General features: G+C 39.5%; 2 protein-coding genes across 3 annotated transcripts; both read left to right on the forward strand.

Moving 5' to 3' along the window:
- The first annotated feature begins 2677 nt into the window (after positions 1 to 2677).
- sri (sorcin) lies at positions 2678 to 10673 on the forward strand. Its single transcript, XM_033980796.2, has 8 exons — positions 2678 to 2958; positions 4066 to 4110; positions 4186 to 4255; positions 6961 to 7004; positions 7404 to 7551; positions 8732 to 8845; positions 9636 to 9694; positions 9778 to 10673. The coding sequence occupies exons 1-8, from the start codon at positions 2911 to 2913 to the stop codon at positions 9802 to 9804; spliced, it is 555 nt and encodes a 184-aa protein (XP_033836687.1). The 5' UTR covers positions 2678 to 2910; the 3' UTR covers positions 9805 to 10673.
- A 791-nt stretch (positions 10674 to 11464) lies between these two features.
- snrnp48 (small nuclear ribonucleoprotein 48 (U11/U12)) lies at positions 11465 to 18953 on the forward strand. Of its 2 annotated transcripts, none has more exons than XM_055228007.1 (8): positions 11465 to 11717; positions 13264 to 13377; positions 14012 to 14072; positions 14721 to 14801; positions 16038 to 16223; positions 16778 to 16899; positions 17092 to 17426; positions 18739 to 18953. In XM_055228007.1, the coding sequence occupies exons 1-8, from the start codon at positions 11559 to 11561 to the stop codon at positions 18848 to 18850; spliced, it is 1170 nt and encodes a 389-aa protein (XP_055083982.1). In that variant the 5' UTR covers positions 11465 to 11558; the 3' UTR covers positions 18851 to 18953. The 2 variants fall into 2 exon arrangements, with proteins under 2 accessions (XP_055083982.1, XP_055083983.1); XM_055228008.1 differs by having other exon boundaries at positions 11522 to 11717; positions 14018 to 14072.
- Positions 18954 to 19303: the final 350 nt, after the last annotated feature.

Consider the following 19303-nt stretch of genomic DNA (forward strand, 5'->3'; position numbering starts at 1 on the left):
ACCTGTAACAACACCAGAGAGCAGAGCTGAGTGAAATGTTTGTAGCCAGTAGAATGTAGGGCTATAGTCCTTTAGTTTGGTCGACCCAAATTTGTATTAATCGACTAATTATTTTAATTTGATTATAAGGATTTACATGAACAGCAGCAAAAAGGAAATGGTATATGGAGTGAATTTAATATTTTTTACATTTAAATGCACAGTTTCCTACTACTTTTCTGCATACATAGTTTTTGCATGAGCTCCTCCTGCAGGTGCAGTCTTGTGAGTGCAGTTTGGGTCAGATCCACAGAGATTTTAGTCACAGTAATGATGGAACTTTCAGCTCCTTTGTGGGATCAGAATCTTTTAGATCCATACCCTTCAAAAAGCCGTTCAAAAGTCTTGCTCTTTTACTATTATATATATATTTTTATTTTTTTTTTTACTTTGAGAACTAATTTTATCTACAAACTAATCACTACTACTGTAACGCCTCTCCATCAGAAAAACACATGACTGCACGACTCATGATCACAAACAATGAACTGAACTAAACTCACAGCAAGAAGAGGAACCAACTTTTACTCAACAGTACTCCTATACTGTACTCTATTTTACTCAATAAGAGTACTGTTACACTGTACTATTTTTTACTCAAGTAAAAATACTCCTACTATTTTTTTCCTATGACAGAAGCCAATGTGAGAGCTCTTTTTTCCACAAACTAGTCACAGAGAAATGACCAAGTGTAACGGTTGCGAACTTTTCGCCAGTCCGTATACAAATAACACGACATAGGATGGAGCCACTCTGCTTTATTCTCTCTCTGTGACAGACATATAGACACACGTTAATATGTCTTCACATTGACTCCCCTCTGCAGTCTCCAACATGCGACTGCGAGTTGAACAAAATTATTTTGAATTTAAATGTGTGATAGTGGAATAAATATTGTTAGAAACAAATGCACCAGCTACTATTATACATACATAAAAAAATTGAATAAAATCAACCATACCTGTGACAGACATATAGACACACGTTAATGTCTTCACATTGACTCCCTGTAACAATGAGAACACATCATGAGAACACAAGCTAACAGCAAAATTTTACAATCCAAATTAAAGTTACAAAAATTAGAATTAGCATTCCAAAATACATTAATTGCATGTGAAAATATTGTCTAATTAACATATGTTCTTGTATTGCTGCTAACATAAAATTATTCTCATAAAATATATTATTTTCCACAGTAACAGAACTTACACATGCATGGATGACAGTAACTTCACTTCCCCCCTCTTAACGAGAGGGGAAGGGAAGCTATCAGAATAAAATACAAGAGAGCAATGCGCACTTCCGGTTTTTCAAAATAAAATGACAAAATAATAACATTCACATATAAAATCAAAAGAAACATAATACATACAGAGAAAATAATAATAAGTGCATTTTTAACTCTGTTAGACAAGCCTCAGATGTGTTTAAAATGGTTCAAACTGAAAGTAGGAGTGAGTTTACCCTTTGGAATTATGAAAATTTAAATAAAATGTTGCGCTACAATAATAACCCGGTATTTAAAAAAAAATAAATAAAAATAATTATTATAATGTCAAACGTGTCACTCGCGTCGGTTCAGTGTTAATCAGATTAAATGCATAGAAATGGGTGAACAAAAAGATTCGGTTCTTAATAAACAAAAAACAAAACAAAAAGAGAGATCCGGCTCCAACCTTTCAAGTTAAGGAACCGTTCGATAAAGTGGACTCATTCACACACGTCACTATTCCGCAGAGAGTCCGGGTCCGAGGTGTGCGAGTCCCGTTTGGTCACATTCTCAGTTTGGACATTAGGGGATTATTCGCCTGCTCAGTCCCTGCTCAAATCAACATTAAGAATTTCAAGAAATTGCAAGTTTCTGTTGAATTTGTTCGACCTGGTTCGTTTTAAATAAAGTTTCAGTTGCAGAATAATTATTTGCATCATTTTCTTCTTCGTTCATAATCACACGCTCACTGTTGAAGCCCTCGAGTCCACAGCCCACAGCCAACAAGACAAACTGTGACTTTTACACAAGACAAACTGTGACTTTTACACAAGACAAACTGTGACTTTACACAAGACAAACTGTGACTTTTACACAAGACAAACTGTGACTTTACACAAGACAAACTGTGACTTTTACAGAACTACACACACGATACAGGAATAATAAAGACAGCAGTTACCTTTTATGGCATTTCTTTTGTGCGGAAAGTGTAACTAAAAGGTGGACCACTGAGAGGTAGGCGGGGTTCAGGCGCAATGATAACACAATAATAGTTTAGAATAAAGAGCATGGATATAACACGAAAATATAATTTAATTAGGCCTATATATCTATATATCCTTAGAAGGGCTCATAACAATCTGAGTCTAGTCGTTTGCTGTTTTGTGTTTTTTTTTCCATATTGAATTAATGCACTTTTCCTATGAAGATTCTAGCATATAATTTATTCATAAAATAAAGTATTTTATTTCGTCAAAACGGTCTAATTACCTACTTTTAAAATACTTTGCTTAATCTTAATCTTAATAAGTAAGTACCTTTATACCAAATAACGTGAATTGATTGATATTTTAGTAAAGCACTTTCTCCTTTCTGCTGATTGGTGCTTGCTAGTCACGTGCTTTGGACTCTTTGGACCAATCAGGAGACAGCAGAGGCGTGGCTCTGTAGTAAACAGTTTATGTCCCATTGCACCGCGGGGTTCTGTCACTTTTCTGCAGCTTTTTAACTGCTCCTGCAAAAATAAACTATAAATACTGCTTCTTTAGCTGTCAGACACCTTTTAGCACTTTCAAACCGCGTTATTACTTCATTTTAAACGCTGAAATCCCGTTTTTGTCCCGTTGTAGTGAAGACATTTTTATTTCTCTGTGAAAATGGCGTATCCGGGGTACGGAGCAGCTCCAGGTGGATTTCCAGGCGCGGTAAGAAACACTAAACTGTAAATGATCTGCTAAAAGTGCAGCAAATAGACAAGATAAAGCTGATGTTTGTAATTTAATCATTGTAACTGGTGAAATAATCCCGGAAGTTGGCAGGAAATTAAGGTTTACGCCCAAAAATGAGTGAGTTTAACCTGCTGCAAACTGTGATTAAAGTCATGATTAAAAAAACAGCTTTTTCTGCCTTAAAGTCACTCATAACGTGATAAAAGCCACTCCTTGTCTGTAGTCTAATCATAAAAACATTGTCTCCTTTAGGCTGTTTAGATTTAGACATTGTTTTGTAAGTGCAGTACTTTTATCAAGTTTTAATATATACTACAATTGTAAAAATAAAAACAAAAACTGACATGTAAGTTAACATGGTTAGTAGTTGTAGTAGTAGTAGTAGTAGTAGGAGCAACCATAGTGTATCTCGTCAGTTCTTTTATCTGAATTGTAAAGCAGTGTCAGTTAAAAATATATGCTATGTACTTTTGAGTGCTGCTTCGTGCTCTTAAATTGCTTCTGTCTGTATTATTATTATTATTATTAATAATTTATTTTAGTTTATTTTTTAAGGGACCATGTACAATTAGAACATAAATGTTGCCATTTGATTGTACCAGAGTCGGCCTTGGGCTCATTTACGTCTGCAGTCCCCTGGAAAAGACCAACACACAAACATTTGACAAACAAACAAAGTGGCAATGGGTTGAAATACAAAGAGGATACATGCATTAAAAACTCCCACACCCTTCCACACACAGAGAGACACGCGCACGCACACATTCATACACACACACACCCACATTCATACACACAGAGCCAGACCCATTGATCTGTAGAGACGAATGCTTATAGTTCTGTATGCTCTTTAAGTTCTTTTTTAGTTTTCTTTTTTAGTTTTGATTATAACACATGACTTTATGGAGTCTGGCTGTATGTCATAGTGGCCCTCACTGAAAAAGCCGATTGTCCAAAGGTGGAGTGACGGAGAGGTATTAAAAAGTCATGTAGTGAGGCTATTCTTGTTTTGTTTTACTATAAATGGAAATAATATGCATAAAAGTTCAAATAAGGAATCATTTCTTTTTATTTTCGTTTCAGCAACAGGACCCTTTGTACGGATATTTTGCCTCTGTGGCTGGGCAGGTAATGACACCATAACCAAAATATAAATACAATGTAAAAAGCTGATTATTAATGTCAGTTTTTTATGTATTTTAGGATGGACAGATATCTGCAGACGAGCTCCAGCGCTGTCTCACCAGCTCAGGCGTCTCCGGCTCCTACAACCGTAAGGCATTTTATTACACAATTTAAATAAAACTTAACTTAGTTTTGAGAGTTTTGGTCACACCCCCTTTTTAGTCGACCAATCGTTTAACAGCACATTCTTTAGTCCAACAAGAATTCATGATTTTTGCGCTGTCTGTTAAGCATTTATCACAAATTAGAGAAGGAAGAAAATATGACATAATACACTGTGTAAGTGGTGTTTTCTTTTCACTTTTCACTTATACTGTACACTTCAAAACTTGTGTCATCAACTGCCATATTCCTTTGACTTTAGCAGAGTAAATTAAATGGTGACTGTGTAAAAATACAGTGATCATGTATTTAGTTACCTCCCAACACTCTAAACCAGTGTAAAAAAACAAACATGACCTTGCACCCGAGGACTACACCAGGACTTCACTGGTACTTCCCCGGGAGTCAACCGGGACTAAACTAAGCAGACACCAGAACCTATTATTTCCACAGATTCCCTCCTGAATTGTGTTGTAGCTTCCATTCAAACACATGAAACTCTAAACCAAGTCAGTAGATCGTGTGCACCTGTTCCCTGTGAGATTAGAGCGCTCTCACCTTTGCACTGCGGAAATGAACTGACCTCTGACTGGACCCATTTATTGTGCCTGATACTAGGCCTGAATCTAGATCAAGATTCAATCATTTTAAAGGTCAGCGATCTGCTTGGGTCTTTTTAAAGGAGCTGTGCATAAGATTTAGATTTTAAATTCTACAAACATGACCCCAGATCTGTGACCCCAGATACGAGGTAAACATATTAAAAGCAAATACAGATTTTACTGAAAACAATTGTAATTCTGATTATTATATTATTATCTTTGGTGTTTCGGTTGTCAAGGCGATTATCCAATCAGAAAGCAGAATGAGCCTCAGATGAGTCTCATTTGTCTTAATAGTTTCAGTGCTGAAATCCAGTTGGTTCAAACCCAAAACACCTCACTTTGATCTGAGTCAGTGCTAGTGCAGCCCCTGCAGCTCAGTGAGTGACGTCTGGAGGCTCTGAGCTTTCACATGAGGCCTGTCCATAAACTGAGAATGAGAGAAGTTGTTATGATTGTAGTTCCTTTTTAAAACTGTAAGTGTGCATGCTCTGCTGCTGCATCCTAATGGAGAGGTCTACAGCGAATCCTCGGTCAGGTAAACAATGTGGTTTGAAGCAGACACAAGACTGACGGAGGAACAAATGTGATCATTTTTGTGCTAAATGACATGAATTAAATTCTTCAGTCTTGTTTCTGAGCATGAAATGTGTTGTAGCTGTAGCACACAGACATATTAACCTCCTAGGACCTGGCGTCCTCATATGTGGACAACACATTTTGGGTTGTCTAGGCCACAATGCAAACTTTTAGAAGAAGAATAACAGCATACAAGAACAGCAACAATGTAAATATATTCAATTTAGAAACATTTTAAGAGTTTTGAATGTTTAGAATATTTTAAAAAATAGTTTTTTGTGAAGGCACATGTCTTCCTACTCCTGTCAGCAGCTCTTCACACAAGACACATTGTTCCAAGAGGCACCATTGTTGTTTCTCATTTTGTTTTTACATTCAGGACAAATGTTGCTGTGTTCAGGGTCTTAATAAATTGTTTTTGCAAATCATTACTCAAATGTTTTATCAAAATGATTAAAATGTCCACATATGAGGACGTTTTACATCACTTTTCTCAGAAACCACACAATGTAAAAAGATAATTCTTTGTTTTTACACTCATCAGGTCCCAGTCAGCCCAAATAACAAAAATAAATTAATAAAGCCTGTCATGTAAGAGCTCGGGTCGTAGGAGGTTAACACCCTTTTTCCCATGAGCTAAACTTTCTTTACATTTAAGTGGATCCAGACATGTCAGATCTTGTATCTCATTTCTTAACCAGTTATTTAAATGCAAATGAATCAAATGTTGCACAGCAAAGAACAGGTTTCAAACCATTTCATGAATCCAGTGAAGCAACATTCTCTGCAGTTTATAAGATGAAGACAAATCGTAAAGTAGTTTGAGTAATAATAGTGCTTTATAACTCTTGAGGGAAGGGTACACCACCCGCTTGTGTCCATGGAGATGTGGTTCCTGTGCTCAGGATGTTCCTTAGTGTTGTGTCTAATGATGATTTATCTTGCATTTATTAAATTACATCTAATTTTTATTACTCAAAATTACATGCATTCTTACTGTAAGACCTTTCCACAGATCTGACCGAGTGGGGGTCATTTTCTTGTCTCCATGGAGATGGTTACTTTTAATATCATACTGTGGAACATTTCAGACAAAGCAGTAGGGTTGTCAGAAATATCAAAAAAATCTGATACTAATCGATACTAAAACAGGTATCGAAACTAGATGCTCATTGTTCACAGGTATCAATACCTGGCCTTGAGTTTCGACCCTGTTTATTACTATTGAAATAAAGTTTGAAATGTTTCTATTGTGACAAAACTACAAAGCAAAAGACGTTTAAATCTGTCAACTGGACAAATCATTGTAGTTGACAGATTTAAACTTCTTCTTTTGCTATGGATCAGACCTGGACGACTGAGGGATTACACAGACAACACTACAAAGCAGCAATAGCTCTGTGGAGACAGACCCTCCTCCAGAAAAGTTACATAGTGCATCTTTAAATATATTTAAGTTTAATGTAGTTGTTGTATGTTTAAACTAATTATGTGTTTGTTTGTTTTGTAGCTTTCAACCTGGAGACCTGTAGACTCATGATCAGCATGTTGGACGTATCCTTTGGCAACGGCTTCAAGTGTTATTTTATCAATGAAGAATTTCAAAGACAAGTTCTAACACGCAGTAGTAGTAGTAGTAGTTGTAGTTGTAGTTGTAGTTGTAGTTGTAGTTGTAGTTGTTGTTGTTGTAGTTCATTCTTTAGAGATTCAGTTTATAAATTAATCATAATTGAATCAAATTTGGATTGTGACTTGTAAATATCCCTGTGTGTCAGATGCCCTCCCTGTGTCTTATTCTGTGTAAAAGCTGCTAACCCTGTAGTTTAGACCTGCACAAATATTCTTGCTGAGTTTGAAGTTCAGATTTCAGTCTTCTATTACACTGTATATATTTTAAATCTTTCATTGTCACACACTTGAGTCTTGGGTTGGTTCCTTCACAGTTTTTCTCAGAGGGACTTTTCAGGCTCGATGGGTTTTAATGAGTTTAAGGAGTTGTGGGGAGTTTTAAACCAGTGGAAGACCCAGTTTATGAACTACGACCGGGACCGGAGCGGAACCGTGGAGCCCCAGGAACTGCACCAGGCTCTGGGCAGCATGGGTATGAAAATACTGCTTTACAAGACCAGGGTGCGCTCTGGAACTCTTATATAGCGCTTTTCCAGATGCTCAAAGTAGCGCTTAGGGTCAGGAGGAGGTCAGGAGGAGGTCAGGAGCCTGTGATCAATCCGAGTGTTCATGGTCCTGTGTAGGAGTTTGATTTTCAACCAAAAGGTGAGAGTGACTAACTGAAAAACGTGCTAAAAAAAAGCTTGTTTAACATCTCACCTGTATCTGTAGTGATAGTGGTAGTTGTCGCAGTAATAGTCCTCTTGAAAAATTGCTCACCTTGTAACTCACCTAAGACGATTCTTTATGGTCAGAATGTGTTAAATTGAAGCTCAGATTAAAGTCAACAGAGCTTCAAACAGAGCAGTGCCTTCAGTTAGCATCACACCCCGAGGGAATTTTGATTAAATTAGCAGAGTGTGGAACTGTGCTGTGGAATAGAGATGCCACGCTATCAAATGTAAAGGAACTGTATGATTTTAACTTTCATTCAGTGAATTCTGCCGGTTCTGAACTTTCACATGAGGCAAAAATCCACAAATAAACTAAAACAATATGATAATGAACAGAAAGTGGCTTTGACTCTGGTTATGTGTAGTGCAGGATATGAACAGAACAACCATCACAAAACAGTTGATTCCTCTAATTAGTATGCAGTTTGCTTTTTGAAATCAAACTTTATGAATTGAAAGTTGGAAAAAAAAACAAAAAACAGCCAGTATAAAGCACTTAACATTTAGGTTTACATTTATGGAGTGACTTTTTCTCTTGAATTTTCACAATTTTATATTTTTAGATTGGTTGGGTTCATATAAAATCAGATCTTTGTAAAATCCCTCTAGTTTAACCTGAGCTGAAGACAAACGCAAATTCCACCTGAGAATTCTGACCTATCCACATGATGCAAAAACTGGACTAAAAAGTTCTTTGTCTTATCTGTCAGTTTAAATAAACAAAAGTCAAATGATTTTTTCACAACAGCTTCAGAAAATTGACGTGTTTGTGTCAGTTGAAAGGACTTTGAGACACAAGATTGACATGACAAGTTTGTGGAGCCAATACCAAACTAATAATGAGAAGGTTCAGCATTCGTGGATCAGAAGTTTGGAGATTTCTTTCAAAAACAGTGAATCTTCCGTAGAGTTATATCAGCTGTTCTGTGTCTTTTGCAGGCTACAATCTGAGTCCTCAGGCTCTGAACTGCATCCTGAAGCGCTACAGTCACCACGGCCGCGTCGGGTTTGACGACTTTGTCTGCTGCTGCGTCAAACTACGAGCTTTAACAGGTGAGGAAAAAAAATACTGTAATTTACACAAGAACTGACAACAACAGAGAGCCAGAGGAGCGGGGAGCCAGAGAAGCAGGGAGCCAGAGGAGCAGAGAGCCAGAGGAGCAGAGAGCCAGAGGAGCAGAGAGCCAGAGGAGCAGAGAGCCAGAGGAGCAGAGAGCCAGAGGAGCAGAGAGCCAGAGGAGCAGAGAGCCAGAGGAGCAGGGAGCCAGAGGAGCAGAGAGCCAGGGGTGAGACAGTTACTGTGGTTTGAGTTTATGAGGAAACAGGAACCTGAGAGGAAACTTTTGCGTCGTGATGAGAAGGTTTTTACCCGTTACAGACTGTCTAATGAAGGAAGACCACTTACTTCTTACAAAACACACACACACACACACACTAGGGCTGTAGTCGACTAAAGACATGTCCCGCCAATCGATTGGTCGACTAAAAAAGGGCCGTGGAAAAATCTTTATTATTTATCTTTATGTATCTGACCCAAACTGCACTCACAAGACTACACCTGCAGGGGGAGTTCATGCAAAAGCTACTACTATGTATGCAGAAAAAAGTACTAGGAACCAATGTAAAAAGTTAGATTAAACTCACAATTCACAAGTTTAATCTGTCTTCAGCTCACTCACTTCTTCTTTCTTCTGTTGTCCCATATAAATCCTTATTATCTAAATAAAATTATATTAGTGGATTAATACACATTTTGGTCGACGTAAGACTACATCGACTGATTCACTGATGAAACTATTAAAGGAACACGCACATACACACAGCTCTTTTATTTCTTTTGCAGATCATTTCAGGAGGAGGGACACGTCTCAAAATGGACATGCTAACTTTGGATATGATGACGTAAGTTTACTCATAAAAACGATGAGAAATATTACATGAAAATGACCTTTTTTTTGCATTTTAAATGTTTTGTTTCTTTGCAGTTTATCCAAGTCACAATGAGCCTCTAAAGAAGATGTGAAATTTGTAATTACTTACTGTATATTACATGTCTATATACACAATGTTGTCTCCATACTAAGGTCGTCTAAAGTATAAAAATCGGATACGAATCGATACCAAACTTGTCCAGAATATCTTTAGAATGACACATAGACTAGTTCACACTCATGGACCACTATGAAGCTACTGAACATTGAGGGAGTACACAGATATAAGACACATGGGAACAGAAGAGAAAGTACTACCATTTAATGTGGAAAATCACAGTATATTGAGTGTTTTTATGATCATTGTAGTATCAGACTCCATATCGAGTCTATTCCTTATTATCGAAATTGAGTTTGAAATTTTAGTATCGAGACAACACTACTTCATATTATGTTATTGGCACATTCCATTTTAAAGGTGCATTCTGTAACTTTTCTGTTAGAGGATCTGCCTCCTGTTTATTTCCATGCTCTGGGGATCATTTTACTTCGCCAAGGAAGTTCCACAGTACAGCATTAAACTTGTCTATCTTTACATTTATTCAATTAGAAGTATTTTTATCTTGAACAAGAATGCATGTTTCAATGTATTTTTTGTGAGCGGTGTCACCTCTCCACAGATCTGACCTGGTAGTGTCACCTATTTGTATCCTGCTTGTATAAAAGCAATAACATTTCCATGGAGACAAGCAAGGGGTGAACCCTCCACTAGAAAAGTTCCATAGTGCATCTTTATAGACCACTGTTCATCGTCACATTCCATGTAAGGGCATTTATTATGTTATTTTATATCAGTGTGAACTAAAACACTCCGGAGTGCCCGAGTAACACTGCAGCTTGAAGTATTTAGTGAAATATATTAAAAACTGTAACAATAAATACTGGAACAACGTCATGTGTGTCGTGTGTAATTATTATTATTTACACACAGAGCTGGTAGAGCTAGAGTAGTTAGAGTAAACTTTACTCAAGTAATAGTAATGTTATTTCAAAATAATATTATTCAAGTAGATGTACAAAGTAGTGGTCCAAGAAGTTAAATAAGGTCCAAAAGTATTTTGGGGAAACTAGACCTCAGTAACTGTCAGAGTAAGGACAACACATTTGGTTTATCATTTGAAGTGAATGTAATTTTAAGGACAAAGCATGAAATAATGCACAGAAATTGTTTTACTTGTTGGTTGCTCTTCAGTGTATTAGGAGTTGCCTTAAAGTTACCGTGTAAATTTACAGATGGTTAAAATGACCTTTGTTCAGACTCAGCTGTGCTCACTGGTCTAGTGGTGTTATGTGAGAAAACAGCAGGTTGGCCAATGTAATTACAAATCGATCCCTTTGAAATTATTAAAGTTTTATCTTGTCTATTTTATATTATTGTTTATGTTTACTTTCTGCAACCCATTTTCTTTTCTTTTTCAAACATATGTATTCATATGTTGTATGTATGACATTAATTAGCATCCATACGTTTTTAATTACACCACTCCCTTTGCCAACATAATTTTATAATTCTCATGGTTTTGCTTTAATTAGCTAAAAATCCTCGTTTATTTATTTATTTGGTTATTTAGCAAGTTATCTATTTTTAGTTATTTATTTCCCTAATCTGACCATTGTATTTAAGAAACTACATCTCCCAGCATGCACTGTTCCTTTATACCGCCTCTTCCGCTTCCGTATCAGTCAAATCAAATATGGCCGCCGTGTGAGAGCAGAAACAAAACAGAGAGCGGGTTTTCTGTCAGGTTTCCTAATTGAATTAAACTTAAACTAAAATGTCCGCGTGCGTGGACCCGGAGACTGCGCGGGCGCGGCTGGAGCGCGTGAAGGAGCTCGAGGACTTCACGGAAACCTGCAAGAAACAACTAGAACACGTGTTTACAGAGCTGCGCTGGAACAAACACTGTGACCAGGAGTTTGGATGGGACCAGGAGGTGAGAGGAGAGGAGAGGAGAGGAGAGGAGAGGGGAGGGGAGGGGAGGAAAGGATGAGGGGAGAGGGAGGGAAGAGGAGGGAGGGGAGGAAAGGAGGTAAGAGGAGGGGGGAGGGGGAGAGGAAAGGAGGAAAGGATGAGGGGAGAGGGAGGAAAGAGGAGAGGAGGGAGATGAAGAGGAGGGAGGGGAGAGGAGAGGAGGGAGATGAGGAGGAGAGAGATGATGAGGAGGGAGAGAGGGAGGTAAGAGGAGAGGAGGGAGATGAAGAGGAGGGAGGGGAGGAAAGGAGGTAAGAGGAGGGGGGAGGGGGAAAGGATGAGGGGAGAGGGAGGTAAGAGGAGAGGAGGGAGATAAAGAGGGGAGAGGAGAGAGATGATGAGGAGGGAGAGAGGGAAGGATGAGGGGAGAGGGAGGTAAGAGGAGAGGAGGGAGATGAAGAGGAGAGGAGGGGAGGAAAGGAAAGGAGGTAAGAGGAGGGGGAGAGGAGAGGAGGGAGATGAGGAGGAGAGAGATGAGGAGGAGGAGAGAGGGAAGAAGGTGAGAGAAGGTGGGGAAAGAGGGGAGAGGGGGAAATAGAGAGGGGATGGAGCCAGTTTGAACCTGCGTTTGAATGGGACCCAGAAGTAAGAGGAGAGAACGTTAGATGAGCTGGAATAGAAGGGAGGAGGAAAAGAAAGAAGCGGAGAGGGAGACAGGAGGTGAAGAGGGATGTGAGGAGAGAGGGAGGGATGGGAGAAGAGGAGGAGAGAAAAGAAGGTAAGGAGAGATCGATGGCGAGGCGGAGGAGAGAAGAGGTAGAAGGGTTAAAAGAGATTGGGATGAAGAAAGGACCTCCCCTTTCTGTGAGGATGGAGAGGGAAGAGGAGGTGAAAGAGAGGGAGGAGAAGAGAGGTGAAGGGAGGGTAGAAGAACGGCGAGAGAGACGAGTGGAAGAGGGCATAGGAAATGGAGGAGAGGAGCAAAGGAAGAGGGGAGGAGGAGAAGTGAGGAGAGGGGTTGAAAGGGGAGCAACTTCACTTCAATACTCCAATATTCCACTTTGTACATAGATGTAAATAGTGTGTGATTTTTGTGAGGTGATCTATTTATTTATTTTGTTTAACACTGACACTTTAGAAACACTGACACTTTATTTCTTATTGCATGACACTTTATTCTTATTGCACAAATTTTATTCTTATTTAAATTACTTTTTATTTTTATTCTTAAATTCTATCCTGTGGTTGTGGCATCTGGTAACTAAGAGAATTTCCCTTCGGGGATCAATAAAAGTGATTCTGATTCTGATTCTGAAAGGAGGAGAGTACAGCACCTGCCTCACAGTGAGAAGGTTCTGGGTTTAACTCCTGGGCTTTCTATTGTGCAGTTTGCATGTTCTTTTCCTCATCGACCTAAAGTATTAGGCAAACCTGTCCTGTAGTTTTAACAAAATTAGAGAGTCTCATTGACGAAAGACGGTTTAAAAAGTGTAGCCACAGTTGACAGGGAGCAATAGACTTAAATCCCCTGACATTAAGCATATTGTTTTCCTGTTGTTTGTCATAAGGAGGAGCTGGTGCAGTGTCCCTTTGATCCTGGTCACCGAGTTCCTCACAGAAGTCTGGAGAGACATAAAGAGTCGTGTCTCCTTAAAAAGATGGACTATTCTTCAGAGGAACAGGTGAACACACGCTACAGGCCACAGCTGAGGACATTTTCACAATTCAAAACATGACCAACATCGTGACCCATCATGATCATATTTATTAGGTTTTTATTAAAGGTATACTGTGTAACTTGCCACTTGCTTGTTTGCATGGAGACGTTATTGCTTTGCCTGGAATGTTCTACAGTGTCTTTAAACATATCCATCTGCACAGGGACAAGCATCTGATGTCAGGAAATTTCAGTTTTTGCAATAAATCAGTATCCCTGTCAGCAAAATTAATCCCTGTGATATTTGTGAGTTCACTAACTTATGAAAATCCATCTTGAGTGGCTCCCACTGTCACGATTGCCCGTTTAACCAGCTGTTCAGACCAATCACAGAGCAGCATTGTGATTTGGACGGAGCCAAAGGTGCAGCAAACATGACGATGGCGACAGATATACTTTAGACATTTGATCAGAAAGACAGAATCATGCTTAGGGAAGCACTGATGTCTGTGCTTTTCTCTCAGCTGGATCACTTTCAGAGAGATAAATGTGTACAATAATAGTAATAATAATAATAATATTGTGGTAACATAAAGTAGAGCCTGTCTTTACTGTGCAGATATTACTATTACTATTACTATTATTATATTATTTAACAGGAGCAGATGCCCGACACTTCTTTCTGTTACAAGAACACTAACGTCAGGACATTTGTCATGGGTGAGAGACTCATCTATTTTTTTTTATTCATTCACAATGTTTTTCACCAAAGATAAAAGACACATATACAATTATTAGAATAGACATTAGTATTAAAAATGTCTGATGGCCTGTAGGGCTGTAGGCCTGTAGGCCTTTAGTCAATGAATCGCATGATGGTGTATTCGTCAACTAATCATTTGATTTAGAAAATAGGATTTATCTGTGACAACAGCAGAAAGTAGAAGTGAGTGAGCTGAAGATTTGGTATTTTTTGGAATTTATCTGTCAGATTAAACTCATGATTCACAAGTTTAATCTGTCTTTATATAAATATGTTGTTTCCTAGTACTTTTTTCTGTATAAATAGCAGTTTTTGCATGAACTCCTCCTGTAGGTGTAGTCTTGTGAATGCAGTTTGGGTCAGATACATAGAGACACATGATAGTTTTGAGAGCTTTTACCACGCCCCGTTTTTAGCCGAATAATTGATCAGCGGAACATGTCTTTAGTCCAAAATCACTTCTTCAGTCGATTACAGCCCTAATGGCTTCTATACTTGGTGCATGCTAATGCAAAACCTATTGGTATCAGTACAGGATCAATACTGCAATACCATAGAATTGACTGAAAACTAAAATCAAGCCTCTTTCCTCTTGTTTCCTGTAGACAAGGTGACTCAGCACCAGGTGATTCTTCAGGCTCGTTCTGCTGCTCCGCTCATGAAGATGGAGGGCGTCTTTTGGCAAGGTGAGACTTCTGCAATCCTCCAGGTGGCGCTGTAGGCCTGTGTTCTATAGACCCTTTTCATGGAGCTACCCACCTAGTTCCTTTTCTGCCAAAAAGTGCACAGTTCTGTTCTTCCTGCACTGTTCCTTTAGCAAGCTAAACCCTAAAATAAATCGATATTTAAATATCAGACAGTAAGTTACAGATGGATGATCACAGAGGCATGTTAAGATGTTTATGAAGATGTAAGCACTTAACCAGAGGAAACTCGTCGGTTTATAAAAGTAGGTATTTGTGTCTAAAAGCTAATGCAAATTTATATCTCAAAATGGAACAACTTTATGAAAATACATCTAATGACAAGTTCATTGTTTTTCTGTGCAAAATCATTCAGTTTGTAGCCCTATTTTAACATCACTAAATTCCATAACTTGCTGTCCACTGTCTGATATTTAAATATTGATTGATTTTAGCATGGCTCAGCTAATTTCCAGTACCCAGTAAATGGAGCAGGAAGTGCAGCTCCGCACTTTTTAAGAGAACTGGAACTAGCCAGGCAGCTCTGTGAAAAGAGCCTATACAGACTCTGTGGTGAGTGTCAGACGGGAATTCAAGCAGTGTCTTTTCAGAAAACTCTCTAAAAATTGATCATGATTTTCAATAAAATTGTATTTTGTCTTAATAAAAACAAATGGAAATGTCTATCAATATTCTGAACATTTCCTGAACATAGTCAATATAGACTTTGAATTGAGTAGAGTTTTACACATTTATCTGGGACGACTCTCTGAAAGTGATCAGGAAAAGGCTGAACATCAGGACAAATACTTGAAACTGATTGGTGGAAGCTTCACAACCGCAGAACAAGATGAAAAGTCAAACTTTGTGTGCTTTCCTCTGCACGATTGGCACAAAATAAATAATCTGTATTGCTACTAAAACTGACTCAAGTACGTCTGTCTGCACCGCCATATTTTGGTTCACTTTGGTGCTTCACCTTTAGCTCCACCCCTAAACACAACGCTGCTCTGTTATTGGTCCACCTGCTGTTGGGTGAATTTGACCCTTACAGCGGAAGTCGCTCAAGATGTAGATCTCACCATCAAAAAGACCCAAGCTGATCACTGTCCATCTGCTTGTTTGAAATTTATGAAAAAAAAACTACAGGGAGACTCTGTTTTATTCGTGTTTTATGCTTTCCTATCAGAATTGTACATGGTGCAGTTTCGGACATATTGTTTTGTTCCTCTCCCTCAGGGCAGTACAGTGGGGAACCTGTGGAGGTGCCGCAGAACCACAAGAGGGCGCTGTGTGACCTCACTGTGGCTGACCGATTGGCTCTATACGATCATGTGACCAGTGAACTGTCCAATCAGAAAGACCCGGCTCCATCCTCCAGTAACGAGGACCTGTACGTGGATCTGGTCAAGAAACTGCAGAAAGGTAAAACAAACAAATGCAGAAGGCGCTATCCAGGACTGCACTAATGTCCACGCTTTGGTCAAACTCTGAAACTACTCCTGGTCAAAATAAAAGTTTGCCTTCATGTGATGTCAGCGTATTGTAGAATCCCCCTAGTTTAACCTGAGCTGGAGACAGGTCAGAAGTCTCAGGTGGAGTTTGCTCAGATGGCTCAGTGTTGACTTGGTTTATGGTTAATATCTCTGTAATTTCTGGGCCTGTCCACAGGCCTTGCCTTGTATGAAAGTGATTTTATTGTCTTTAATTATTTATCCTTGGAATTACAGTTTTCTTTCAAATCGAGTCTAATTATTCTGTATGATATGTTTATAAACACTTTTCACAATCTTAAAAGGCCAGAGCAGAGTTAAGGTGTCACGCCACAACTTACAACTAGCATGTTAACAGCTCACTATCCTGTTATAGACAGCACACCACGCTCTTTTCCTATGGGTTGTACTGAGGTAAAACCATTCAATTTTATTCCATGAAACAATTGGGTACAACCTCTTTAAACTGTTTGTTTGTGTTTTTAGATGAGGAACAGAAGGAGCCCAAGACTCACCTGGAGCTGATGGCTGAGATGAGAGACTACAAGAGACGCAGGCAGTCGTACAGAGCCAAGAACGTGCATATAACCAAGAAGTCATATACAGAGGTACTATCATGCCACATACAATACAATACTACTACACTGTTATAGGGCCGAAATCACTGCTGGGTCGTATCGGGATCCATGGTTAAAAGCCTGACATATTGGGATATTCCTTGATTCCTGCATCGCAATGACGAGATCTGTGTTCCTATAGTTTAATCTGTGTTAAACATTTTTGTGGGGTTTTTTTTTCAGGTAATTCGGGAGGTGATAAACGTGCACTCAGAGGAGCTGGGCCGACAGTGGAGAGAGGAGGACCCTGACAGGAGCAGACAGGGAAGAGAGGAGGACCCTGACTGGAGCAGACAGGGGAGAGAGGAGGACCCTGACAGGAGCAGACTGAGGAGAGAGGAGGACCCTGACAGGAGCAGACAGTGGAGAGAGGAGGACCCTGACAGGAGCAGACATGAGGGGCCTGACAGGAGCAGACAGGGGAGAGAGGAGGACCCTGACAGGAGCAGACATGAGGGGCCTGACAGGAGCAGACATCGCGAGAGGGAGCCTAAGAAGAAGAAGAAGAAACGTGAAAGGTGAGGAGCAGTTAAAAACAGTGGAAAGTAAATAAATAAATAGATGTTTGTTTGGCACTATTCAAACCTTTTCAGTCACTGTTTATATTTATATATTTAAATGTGTGTTGACTAAGAGCATTTCATATGCTTGGAGTATGGAGAAATTAATATCAAGGACTGTCCCTTCACTGGCAGGGGAAGAAGCCAGACTGACTTGGCAGACCCAAGCATATCATGACAGTTTGTCTGGAGCCCTCTGTCAGCAGGGTCTTCAACACACCTCCAGGAGAGCTTCTCCCAGGAGGAGGAGGCTGGGGACATGGAGTCCAAGTGGACCATGTTCTCCGCCTCTAATATTGATGCGTGCACTTGTAGCTGTGGTCTGTGGTGCCGGTCACGGTGGCGACCTAACTGGGTTCGGGGGGTTGTCCTATCAAGCCTATTGGGCTGTGGGACTCCTGAGGCAGTGACAGCTATCAGGCCAAGTGCATCTCAGCTCGTTCAGACCGTAAAAAGTATGGAGGGGGACTACTGGCCTCAAAGAAATTCTAGCAAACCATCCGGTGCTTCAGGAGGGGGAAGCAGCACTTCACCAACACTGTACAGTGGAAATTCTACACTGAAAACTCTACAATGTAAACTCTACAGTGTAACCTGTAAACTATAGTGTAAACTTTACACTTCACACTTTACACTGTAGAGTTAACATTATAAACTCTACCTTGTAAACTGTACAGTGTAAACTGTAAACTCTACACTTTATACTGTAGCGTTATCACTGTGAACTCTACACTTTACACTGTACAGTGTAAACTCTACAGTGTGGGTGCAGAGCTCTCACCTTGACTGAGAATGTTGTCGAACAGTGGAAGGAATACTTTGCTTCCTATTCAGAAGACGTGAGACTGAGGAGCGACTCGGGGTGATGGGTCTGTCAGGCTGTGTCTTGGAGGTGCTCACAGCTCCTCTGAGCTCTGGGTGAATGAGATCCGTCCTGAGAATCTAAAGTCTCTGGATGTTGTCGGTCATGGTTAACACGTGTCTGTAACACTGCTCTGGACTGGCAGACCGGTGTGGTGGTCCCTCTCTTTAAGAAGGGGAAGAGGAGGGTGTGTTCCAGCTACAGGGCAATCACACACTTCAGCCTCCTGGGTAAGATCTGTTCCAGGGACTGAAGAGGAGAGTCTGACCGGTAGTCAGACCTCGGAGGAGCAGTGTGATTTTGGTCCTGGTTGCAGACCACTTTACCAGCATGTGTCCAAATGCAGTTTTCACATCAGGCAAAATGAGACTACCTACAAATTTTTTTCTTTTTTTTTTTTCTTTTCAGAGATTCACACTCCCCTGACGACCATCACGAACACAAAAAGAAGAAAAAGAAGAGAAGGAGAGAGGAGAGGGAGAGGGAGGAAAGCAAGAAAGAGGAGAGAGAGGACAAGTGAGCCACACTACAGAGCAGATGTTATTAGAAGAGTAATCCCTTCTTCACATGAAGGAAAAGGTGATGCTGTTTGAATGAGTGTGCTAAATTTATTATTTTGTTTAAAAAAAATCTTTGTTGTTTTTACTTGTATTTAAAGTTTAATATGAACTTGTGTGTCAGTAAATGTCAGTACAATAAATGGTGGAACTTTTGGAAAACCCTAATCATGATATTTTTACCAATATTGAATAGATTAGTGATTACTGGTCCTGTTTAATCCTGGTTTAGTTCTGCTTGAGCTCTGGTTGAGTCCTGTTTTAGCCATGGTTTAGTCCTGGTTTAGTCTTGGTTTAATCCTGGTTTCATTTTGGTTTAGTCCTGACAGGTTCCTTCTTCAGCCCAGATTGAGTCCTGCTTCATCAATAGATTAGTTCTGGTTTAGTCCTAGTTTATTTCTGGGTTATTCCTAGTT

This window comes from Periophthalmus magnuspinnatus, chromosome 16 (assembly GCF_009829125.3).
Source record: "Periophthalmus magnuspinnatus isolate fPerMag1 chromosome 16, fPerMag1.2.pri, whole genome shotgun sequence".
NCBI lineage: Eukaryota > Metazoa > Chordata > Actinopteri > Gobiiformes > Gobiidae > Periophthalmus > Periophthalmus magnuspinnatus.

Excerpts from the sequence above, each read along its gene's own strand:
- sri (XM_033980796.2), top strand. The coding sequence starts at position 2,911 with ATGGCGTATCCGGGGTACGGAGCAGCTCCAGGTGGATTTCCAGGCGCG. Across the intron at positions 2,959-4,065 it reads CAGGTGGATTTCCAGGCGCG|CAACAGGACCCTTTGTACGG; the intron begins GTAAGAAACACT and ends TTTTCGTTTCAG. Across the intron at positions 7,552-8,731 it reads CCAGGCTCTGGGCAGCATGG|GCTACAATCTGAGTCCTCAG; the intron begins GTATGAAAATAC and ends TGTCTTTTGCAG.
- snrnp48 (XM_055228007.1), top strand. The coding sequence starts at position 11,559 with ATGTCCGCGTGCGTGGACCCGGAGACTGCGCGGGCGCGGCTGGAGCGC. Across the intron at positions 11,718-13,263 it reads AGTTTGGATGGGACCAGGAG|GAGGAGCTGGTGCAGTGTCC; the intron begins GTGAGAGGAGAG and ends GTTTGTCATAAG. Across the intron at positions 16,900-17,091 it reads CCAAGAAGTCATATACAGAG|GTAATTCGGGAGGTGATAAA; the intron begins GTACTATCATGC and ends TTTTTTTTTCAG.